The sequence below is a fragment of the Microtus ochrogaster genome, linkage group LG2 (assembly GCF_000317375.1).
Source record: "Microtus ochrogaster isolate Prairie Vole_2 linkage group LG2, MicOch1.0, whole genome shotgun sequence".
Classification (NCBI taxonomy): domain Eukaryota; kingdom Metazoa; phylum Chordata; class Mammalia; order Rodentia; family Cricetidae; genus Microtus; species Microtus ochrogaster.
In genome coordinates, this window is record NC_022028.1 from 46,088,814 (window position 1) to 46,099,101 (window position 10,288).

Sequence of the window (10,288 nt, forward strand, 5' to 3'; positions counted from 1 at the left end):
CTGAGGGAGTCTGGGTGGGCATGGCGACCCCAGGCTGGCAGTCAGGTTCTCCACCCGAAAGTGCTCTAGGAAAGCTGTCTGTGCTGTAGGCCCAAATAGGGATGGGAAGAATGACGGTACTGGATGGAGGTTGGTACTGTTCAAAGATGCAGGTTCTGTGCCCGGTGAACGGGAAGGGCTGCTTGCATTCTTCCCTTAGCTCTGCAAGCTTGGTTCCCACAAGCCCAACCCTGCTCCGTGCCTCTGCCCCTTGGGCATTAAGAGCCCTGAGGGAAGACAATGCCGCGGGAAGATATCCAAGCAGTCCACCATCTGTTAAACAGAGCAGTGACTCAAAATGTTTGAGTAATGTTTGTTGTAGCACTATTACAAGAGCTAAGTTATATAGCCTGGCCTTCTATAGCTAGTCAGCAGTAGAAGAATGGATAAAGAAAACGTGGTAGAGGCCAGGCTTGGTAGCACAGGCCTTTAGTCCCAGCACTTGGGAGGCAGAGGCAGGAGAATTTCTGTGAGTTAGAAGCAAACCTGGTCTACATCGTGAGCTCAAGGCCAGCCAGGGCTATGTAGAGAAACTCTGTCTCAGAAAATAAAACAAACAGAAAAAGAAAGAAAGTGAAAGGCTGGAGAGATGGCTCAGCGGTTAAGAGCGTTGCCTGCTCTTCCAAAGGTCCTGAGTTCAATTCCCAGCATGGTGGCTCACAACCATCTGTAATGAGGTCTGGTGCCCTCTTCTGACCTGCAGGCATACACACAGACAGAATATTGTATACATAATAAATAAATAAATATTTAAAAAAGAAAGTGAAATGTGGTGTGTACACGATGGAATGTTTTTTTCAGCCACAACACGAAATTATAATGCAGAAAAAATGGATGCAACTGGAGATAATCGTATTAAACAAGTCTCAGAAAGACAAATGCTTTCTCTCATTTGTGGTTTCTAGATTTTATAGAGACATAAACTATGTATGCACAGAACATGAAAGTAAAAGTGACTGTGTAGGTGAGCAAATGGACTGACTTAACCTGAGTGGGAGGAGAGTTAAGGGAAGGTCGGGCGTACCGGGGAATGTGCAAAACATAAATACATCTTTGAAAGTTGAAAAACAAACAGTGGCCAGTTAGAGACCCTGGTGACGATCTGCTGAGACCGCAGCTGTGCCAGAAGCCATTATGGAGGGACGCTAAAGAGCTGGGAAGGGCCGTGGCAACCATGAGTTTTGTCCACTGTTCTCACAGCCATGGGAACCAGAGTTTTAAGTTGAAAAGAAGGTGTGAGCATGGTGGCTCACACCTTTAATCCTAACACTCCAGAACTCCAGAGTCATAGGCAGGCAGATCTCTGAGTTCTAGGACAGCCAGGGATCTATGAGACCATACACTCCCCACCCTCACCAAAGGAATGGGTAGTTAGGCATGGTCAGATAAAATGACCACTATTTTGGACAAAAAAGGAAAGAAACAAAGGAGGATACAGGTAGTCAGTTTTAAAGCCACTGCAGGTACCCCCTTCCTCTGCAGGAATGGAGTAGGAGAACCCTAAACATTGAGCCTAACCCCAGGAAACTGTCTAGGGTGTGAAGGCTTTTTAACTCCATCTCCCAAATCCTGACTGCAATTGCAAAGAGAAAACAAACAGACGCTTAGAAAACACTCATGTTTAATGGCAGTCTCTGCTTTTTAAAAAAGGCTTTATACACTGTATACACATTTACATGGCTTTGGAAGGTACCTGTGCTAGGAAGAGCCCCCCCTCGGGAAGAAATGGCCCCAGAGAAGACTGTGAGGTATGTGGGGCCTCTGAGGTTCATTGTCTCTGGGAGGAAGCAGCTGCCTCCCTGGCTGGCTGACTGGCTGGCTGGCTGTGTACCTTTTGGCCAGGAAACACATCTCTGACTCACCTACCAGAAGATAATCAGTCCAGCATCTCCCCAGAGCTGACTTATCAGAAAAGATACTGCCCTGAGGCCCAGCTGCTTGGCTGGGAAAGAATGGTAGGTACCCTGGGCATCTCGTCACCACCACCACTACTCACAGGAAACCTCATTACAAACACAGAATGCTACTGTGGTCCCTGCATTCATGTGGAAGTTCTGCTTCGAGGGGCAGAGATGGAGGCCTTGGGCAGCCCAGTTGGCCATAATCTACCTAAGTGGGATATTGTTGGCCCAAGACTGACCTTATTTTTAAGTCATGCCAAAGCCTTTGCCCAGTCTGAGACAATTGCTAATAGGTGACCATGACCAGCATGGCCATCCCTGTAAATGGTCCCATACTCCTACCCGCTCCCCTGAGGAGACATAGGCGCTGTCCCAAGCCTGAAGCCCAGAGGCACAAAGATGGAGGCTGTGGGTCTCTTTAATGACATAGGTGGCCTGGCAGGGGTCACTATCCCTGAGTGCATCCAAGGTGTTGTCAGCGGAAGGTATTGGCAGGCTCTGCACAGTCAAAGAAGTCAGGACCTATAGGGCGAGGAAAGCCCTCCAGAACCTTCACCTTCACAGGGTCAAACTTCCAGTAGAGATGGCCACGCAGGAAGTAGGCATACCCTGAAGAGAGAAGGCAGTCAGGCTGGGTAAGCGGACACTGGGCTCAGCACCTGTCAGGCTGGGCCTCATGAGGTCTGGGGGTGGGGTAGTGGTATGACACAGGGTGTCAACACACAGGATGACAGCTACTGCTGTGTACGAGTGTGAGGACTACTACACTGGCTTCCCTCCAGCTACCTCACCCTCAACTCACCCTCAGCATCCTGGAAGGCAGCGTCGATCTCGGAAGGTACCCCTCGCCAGTCAGTGGCACGTCGGGGCACAGGATTGTCTACACGTTGGGTTCTGGGGTGGAAACGCCAGTAGTCTCCACCTCGGAAGAAGTAGATCTTGTTTTTCTCGGGACCCCAGACCAGGGCAGCATGGACCAGAGACCCCTGCAGGCCCAGCTCGGAGAGTGGTGCAGGGCCTAGGAATGGTTTCTCACCATCGTATACCCAGTACTGAGCACCTGCCAGAGAGAAGATGCTGCCAGGAGCTGCCAAGCCACACTGCCATGCCCAACCACTGTGGATCTGCTTGGCCACCACTAGGGACTCTCCCAGCCTGTTTCTTTTGTTTGCAAAACACTGCTGGCTAATAGTGCCTTCCCAGCGACCGTACCCCACAAGGGATGTGAGAACCAGCTGGGATGAGCTGGGTTGAGAAGATAAGCTTGGGTTCAATAAGCCCAAGTTAAGGTTATTCTGGTCAACAGAGGGCTGCCCACTGAGGATGTTTGCTGACCACCCTGCGTCCTGGCCCACCTGAAACAGGCCCCTTGGCCACCTTGGAATGCCTGTACAGGGTTCCCATGCCTCACCTGTGTTTATGAAGTCCTGCCACCTGGAAGGTTCTAGGTTGTCATCTCTGCCAGATGAGAGTTGAAATCACAGGCTCCAGGGCCACTATGCCTAGATCCTGCTCTGCCTTTTCCAAGCTTCCCACCTTATGGGAGTCATTCTGCCTCTGAGCCTGAGTCCTCATCTCTAAAGCCCCACCCCGCACGGTGGCTTTGGGGGTTGGATACATCAGCACACAGCTACAGCAAGCAAGACCTTCGGTGCTACTCAGAGCTGCCACCTCTGGGAGACTCTCAGCTGTGCCCAAGGAGTGAGCCCAACTCTCCCTTGGCTTTAATTCCACAGGGCACTGTCTCCCTACCCATTGTGTCCCCGAGTCTTCTTGTCACTGACTTCCAAGTCCCACTCACCTTGGAAGAACCAAATATGACCCTGAGCATCCTCAAAAGCTGCATCCACAGGGCTGGGCAATCCTTGCCAGTGCCGAGAGGCCAAAGCAGGATACCCAGGCTGCAGCTGCCCACTGCGCAGCCTCCACACAAAGCCGGCTTTGAAGAAGAAGAGCTCGCCTCGGATGGTGGAAACTGCATCAAAGGAAGTCTCACAGACATCCGGTGGGGTTTCCGGCTACGGCGGGATAGAGGAGCCAGAAAAGAACACATACTAGAGCCGTAAGGCCAGCAGGGGTGCGAAGGGAACAGGGCCAGTCTTAACCTCCGTCTTCCCACCCACCTCGATCTTACCTCCAGCAGTGCAATCTCGTTGGTATCTATCCCAGCCTGGGAGCCCAAGGCTGGGGTGTGGGAGGTGGGGGCCGGCTGGCGCCGGCCATAGAGGTGCTGGATGCCCCTCCGGTCATCTGGGCTGAGGCTCAGTGGGTATCGGAAGGTGTAGAAAGGGGACATGAGGGCCTTAGCTGCTGTGGTGTGTTGCAGCCCCAGAACATGGCCAAATTCATGAGCTGCCACTTGTAGCAGGTCTGTTCCTGGAAAAAGGGGTGGTGAGTTAGCAACCTCCACCACCAGCTGCCAGTTGCCAAATTAATCTCTAGACCCCAGCTTAAGGGCTCCCTAGTTCCTCATCTGCAAGATGGGTCTCCAGCACATACCCTGGTTGTCCCCAATAGTCCAAGTTTCATCATAGTCAAAGTGAACATCTCCTTCTCGGTGGGTCTTGGGGAAGAAAGCATGGGCCAGGATGCCTCCAGGCCCATCAAATGGCAAGTTGTCCCCATGCCAGTACCTGGGGGCGGGGGTGGGGAAGAACACAGTTAGAGGCTGCGGACAACGGGATGTGTTCCCAGGAAGGTCCCAGGCCACAGGTTTCACCTGGTGAAGTCAATCATGATGTCAGCGTGTCCCTCATGCACCTCGGTGAAAGTGAGTGGTGTCACCTCACTCCATACCTGGAGGGCCTCTGCCACCGTCTGCCGTACCTGCTCCCTTACAAGCTGCCATGGGAACCGGAGGATCCTGGAGGGAGGTGGAGGGGCCTGGGCATGGGGCAAGGAAGCCCCTGAGGACTGAGGAGTCAAGCTTCCCCTAGAGCTGAGTGTGGTGACCCATGCCTTTCTTCCCAGCACTGGAGAAGCTGAGGCAGGAGGATTTCTGTGAGTTTGAGGCTATTGGGGCTTTTATGTGAGAGCCTGTCTCACCTCCTCCCCATAAGAAGTGTTGCCTCTGGATGATCAGTGGGTGTGCGCACTCAGAGCTGCATCCAGGAGTGCCCTGGGTCTCAGGCTTAGAGAACTGATTCTAGACGTGGGTTCACTTTTATATGGGGTTGTATATGTTTTGATATACTACACACTGAGTGGAAAGATACAAGGCCAGGGGTCCCAAGACCTGGGAGTACAACTCACTGTGAGGAGCCTTGTACTGGAACTTGGTTCCCCAACCAGGGAATTCTGCACCCCATCCCAGTTCCAATGCCATATGACCCTAGACCACTGTCTCTCAGGCTAAGTCTCAGCTTCCTCACCATCTGCCGAGGGACCTCCTAGGTCACCAACAAGCAGTCCACCATTACTTGTGTCCACCTTTAAAAGGCCCAAGTTGTAATTGGTAGATTTGAACAATCTACCAGGGTTGTGGCTCTGTCCCATTTACTACTGGTCCCAGACCTGGGCCTACTAAAGCCTGAGTGTCTAAAATCTTCCCCTAGGCAGGCACTGTGGTTCTTCTAGGCCCTGGCCTGGCTTACATTATATTCTGCATCTGTCTAGACCAAGGTTTCAGGTTATTGGTTCATGAACGGCTGGGGGAGGAGGGTCAGTGGGCATGAAGGTCTGTGCGCTGTGTGAATGTGGCCTTGGGCATCTCGGGATGAAGGTGTAAGGATAACATGCAATCCTGTTCCCCTACCCTCTGGTCCCTACCTATAGGTGAGGTCTGTCTTCTCCCAGCGCCCTCCTGACAACACGAAGCGCTTCTGTCGGTTTCGGGCATTCAGCACATCAGGTGGGTCAGGCACACCACATCGTGGAAGTCTGGAGCCACCAGCAGGACTAGGGGCCCAATGGGAGGATGGGGCAGAAGTCAAGCTATTAGGCAGAGCTGCCTGTGGGAGCTGCGGCCCTCTCTTCCCGGGGCGGTGACGGTGGCTATCCTGGGCAAGAAAGAACGACGCAAGAATCAAGTCAGTTTGGATTCCCCAGGGCCTAAGGTTTGACTGAGATGCAGTTCTTCAGCGCAGCATGCTTAGCCCACTGAATTGCTGGGCAAATGGAGGAGCCGGAAGGTGTGCTGGCACCGGGCTGGGTCCACTGCCCTTAGGTTGAGCCTCTGATTTCCTGATACTTGTTCCAAGGCATCAAGCTCTCTCCTCTTCCTCCTGCCCTACAGGAGGGGCCCTGGGCCGTCTGTCTCCAGCTCCTGTCCACCAGGTTAAGGAGGTCTACATGGGAACACATTGAGACTAGGGGAACATGAGAACTGCATTCTCCAAACATACTTGGGAAGCTCCTGAGGATGCTCCTATGACCCTCCCCCAGCATGGAGGGGCTACAGCCTGCAGTGTGGCCCTGGACTGGCTTACCTAACAAATGGGACAAGACTCTCAGTAAGTGTGGATTGGAGAACACAAGGTGAAGCACGCTGGACACTTAGCGAGACCTTGGGCACCAGGTCACTGAGTTGAGACTGCCCTTTAGATGGTATACTTGGGGGTGCTGGCAATTGACTGTACTTGTCCTCTACTACAGAGAGACACCCATCCATGTGAGGTTCCAGTTCTAGTAGGTTCCAGTTCTAGTAGGGCCACTTTGCCCACACCCTGCCAGATCTGTGATCTCCTGCCCCTTTGATGCAGGGAGGGTAGGGACCAGTTCCTACCCTGTCAGTGTCTCAGGAGCACAGATGGCAACCGTGACTAGAGCTGCATTTTTCCACATTCTCCCCCCAGGGACGAGAAGGCAATTCTCTTCTTTGGGAAAGTAACGAAGCATCTGCTGCCTCCCGGGTAATTTGCACAGGTAATCACTGAAATTCCACCTGGGGACTCCAAAGTATCACAGTGAAGATGTGGATCTGGTTCTTCTATATGACCAGCTACAAGGGCCTATCCAACCTGGCAAGGGGGAGAGATAGATTCTCCTATGTAGCTCTTTTTTTTTTAAATTTATTTATTATGTATATAGTGTTCTGGGTACCAGATCTCATTATAGATGGGTGTGAGCCATGGTGTGGTTGCTGGGAATTGAACTCAGGACCTCTGGAACAGCAGTCAGTTCTCTTAACCTCTGAGCCATCTCAGCCCCCTGTGCAGCTCTTCCGGACAGTCTAGTGACCCTCTCAAAGAATGGCAGGGTGTTGTCATTCCCCAGGAGCCCCTCCCAGCTCAAAGTCTAGCCTGTCAGCCTGGTGTCTTTTTTTTCTCTGCCACCCAGTGAGGCTGGCATAGAAGCCATGAAAGGACAGGTAAAGGACACAACCCTTCCCATCTCCACCACTTCCTTCCCTGAGAGACACCAAGGTCATGGCCAGAAGCTGTGAGCTTCTGAATTCTATCACTGGTGACCAGGACACTGTCTTTGCTGAGCTTCAACATCTCCATCTTTCAGAAGGCAGTAGTGCCAGAAGGAGCTGAGAGGCACCCTGTAAACCCGGCAGCTGCATCTTACACGGAGAGGTCCTTCCCAGACTCTACCTCTTTAGGTCCTGTACTCCCACACTGGGGAATCTCTTCTTCCCAAATTCTCAGTCCTCCTAGGACTCCAAACAGCTAGACTGGTAAGCTCAGAGAACCCCTGGACTCACCTATAGCTCTCGAAAGTTTTGGGGGAGCAGTCACTATTCTAATTTTATCCTAAATACCCAATATCCTAGAGCATGGGACAGAATCCAGAGAAGTTAAAGACTTAGCCTAGGATCACACAGCAAGCCAGACAAGAGCTGGGCTCAGACCTGAGGCTGATGCCTCTCCTCAGAACTGGCCGGCTCCCCACCAGCTTGGCTGGTCTCCAAGACTCGCATTCCTAAGAAGCACTTCTGTTTGTAGTGCACTCCCTCTTTCTCAGTTAGCAGCCTTCCTTTGGCCTGCCCTGTGGAGGGGCCTAACTCACTCTGCCTCACCCTCCTCCGGCCTGGCAGATGCCAATCCACAGCCTCAGACACACTCAAGGGACTCTTGGCTGACCCGGTCTCCTGACATAGCTCAGACACCCAAGGTCAGTCCTAGGAGTACCGCCCAATCCAGTCCATGGGAAGGACCCCAGACTAGGAAGCCACTGGGGAAGACCAGGATGGTGGTGTCCCTTCCTGAACCTCAGTTTGCTTTTCATTTAATGGGGACGGTGCCGGTCTGTAGGAGGCAACCTTGTTAGTCACTTGGTTAGGCTGTGCTGAGGCAGGGGAGCATCAGAGAAGGCAAGGAAATAGCCCAAGTCACACCCTCAACTGGTACACAGACTCCATCCTTGTGCTTCTAATCACCCCCTCTCCACCCCTCCCCCGCTGGCTCCAGAAGGGAAGGCAGTTTCCCTGGCCACTAGGTTGTAGGGCTTTCAACAACTCAGAAAGCTGGGGGCTGGGCTGAATAAATATTTACAGAATTCTTTTGACCCTGTTGATGGACATCTAGGGATAAAAACACTAGAGGTGACCCTCTCTGTGCATCTTTAGAGTGACAGTTCCTCAGCTGAGACCCTATCCGGTGCAAGCATCAGAGTGGCTACAGCTAACAGCTAACAACTCTGTCTCTCCAGTGTGCCTGGCCTTGCCTCGTTTTATCCTAAATGCCAACAGTAGACATTGGTGCTCCCTACTGCTTTGTCCCTTTTATAGATCGAGGGGTCAGGGGGAGGGCATTCACGCAAGGTTTCATGGTTCAAAAATCTCTCCAATTCCCAAATGCATGAATCCAATCCAAGGCAGTGGTGGAGGTAGGGGTTCGGGGGTCAGGGGTGTTAGCGACTTTGTTCCAAGTTCTAGGGCAGGGAAATTCATACTCTGTCTAAAGGGCTCCTGATCCACGATCCCCTTCCATATCCAACCCCCTTTCCAAACCCTTTTGCTCCCAAGGCCAGTGTGGCTGGACCAAGGGACAGTCTCAGGACACCTGCCTGTCTCTCATACCTTTCTCCCATCATTCTTTGAGCTGGCTGGAAGCAGAGTGAGTACCCAGTGGGTACTGTTGGTCCCTGCTCAAGCCCCAGCTCAGCTACTGTGACAGGTGCCTCAAAGACCACCCTGGAGGAAGGATGTAGCCACTGGGACACAGAGGCTGTGAGTCCCTCAATCCCTCTTCTCCTTTTGCCTTTCTCTGTACCCCTTTCCTTTCTCCGTGATTTTTGTTCCGAGTGACTACAGCACCCAGTTTCAGTGCCCCATCTTATTCTGATTGCCACCTGACGCTCAGACACACTGTCTCTCTCACGTGCATTCTTTGTTGGCCCCAAGTCTCCCAAACTCGCCTCCTGCAGGTTGGGGCACCTCTCTCAACTTGGGCCCCATTTTCTCCTTCCATAGCTCTTCCTTTCTCCATTCACTGCACATACCTTGCCGGGGTGCACACCGGGGGCTGCCACCCTCGACCTCCCAGCTAAGACTGGCTTGGCTTCCTTCCTGTGATGAACAAGGGGCCCTGGTACCCACTCCCTTTGCTACCTCTACCAACACACACTCCTGCATCCCTGGCTGGGGCTGGAGAAGCAGGTCCCCAAGCTGAGTCCAGCGCACAGTCTCACTTAACCAGCCTCATAGGCTCCACTTGCACACCGCCAGCGACGGGAAGCTCATTATCAAAGACAGAAAGACCCAAAAGGCATTTCGGGGACCGATTGTGCTAGGGTAGCCAGGACGCTCTATGGGTCAAGCTCAACCAGTGGGCCCAGCCCGCGTGCCCAGCCCTCCCTCGGGGAGGAGCGGCGGGCACTCACCGGTGGCCTGGGTCGGGCCATCAGCGGCGGCGGCAGGAGCAGCAGCAACAACAGCAGCAGCAGAGGCAGCTGGAGCAGGAGGGCGCGCGAGACCGCGCGGAGGAGACAGGCGGCCCGTGCCATCCGCCCCGGGGCTGCTGGGCCTGCTGGGCCGCGCCGGGCAGCCACCCCTTATAGTGTTCGCCCCGCCCCCGCCGGCGCCGGGACCGCACCCCCCACCGCTCCGCCTTCCCCTGCCTTTTGTTCTAAACTCAACCGGCCAGCCATCCCGGCCTGGGTTTGAGAGGGCTGGACCCCTTAGACCTGGTGAGAGCTGAGGAGAGATTATTCCTCCTGCTCTGCAACCCCACTTTCCGAAGTGTCATCCTCTGCCAGGTCTCCATGGTGGCTTGACCTCTGTCTGACTTTTTTAGCCTGTGACAGGTGATCATATCCTCTATCCCCCACAGTCCTAACCAATCCACCAGGAAAGTAGCACAATAGCTCCTGCAGGCAACCGGCTATTGAAATACCACCTCTGGAGAAACTAGGGCATGTGGCAGAAGTTAGCCAGCCCCTCACCTTAAAACAAACCAGAGGCG

The 10,288-nt window shown here is 53.3% G+C and overlaps 1 protein-coding gene across 2 annotated transcripts; it reads right to left on the reverse strand.

Moving 5' to 3' along the window:
- Window positions 1-2,401: 2,401 nt before the first annotated feature.
- Mmp11 (matrix metallopeptidase 11) lies at window positions 2,402-9,860 on the reverse strand. 2 transcript variants are annotated; one of them, XM_005360208.3, is made up of 8 exons: window positions 9,708-9,860; window positions 5,709-5,938; window positions 4,660-4,803; window positions 4,440-4,573; window positions 4,075-4,316; window positions 3,742-3,958; window positions 2,743-3,000; window positions 2,402-2,549 (listed from the first exon to the last, which is right to left on the reverse strand). In XM_005360208.3, the coding sequence occupies exons 1-8, from the start codon at window positions 9,828-9,830 to the stop codon at window positions 2,416-2,418; spliced, it is 1,482 nt and encodes a 493-aa protein (XP_005360265.1). In that variant the 5' UTR covers window positions 9,831-9,860; the 3' UTR covers window positions 2,402-2,415. The 2 variants fall into 2 exon arrangements, with proteins under 2 accessions (XP_005360265.1, XP_013206591.2); XM_013351137.2 differs by lacking the exon at window positions 4,660-4,803.
- Between the last annotated feature and the right edge of the window lie 428 nt (window positions 9,861-10,288).

Coding starts and splice junctions, on each gene's coding strand:
- Mmp11 (XM_005360208.3), bottom strand. CDS start 9,830: ATGGCACGGGCCGCCTGTCTCCTCCGCGCGGTCTCGCGCGCCCTCCTG. Junction 5,939..9,707: donor TGGCCCGACCCAGGCCACCG/GTGAGTGCCCGC, acceptor TTTCTTGCCCAG/GATAGCCACCGTCACCGCCC. Junction 3,001..3,741: donor TCATATTTGGTTCTTCCAAG/GTGAGTGGGACT, acceptor TCTCTCTGGCAG/GTGCTCAGTACTGGGTATAC.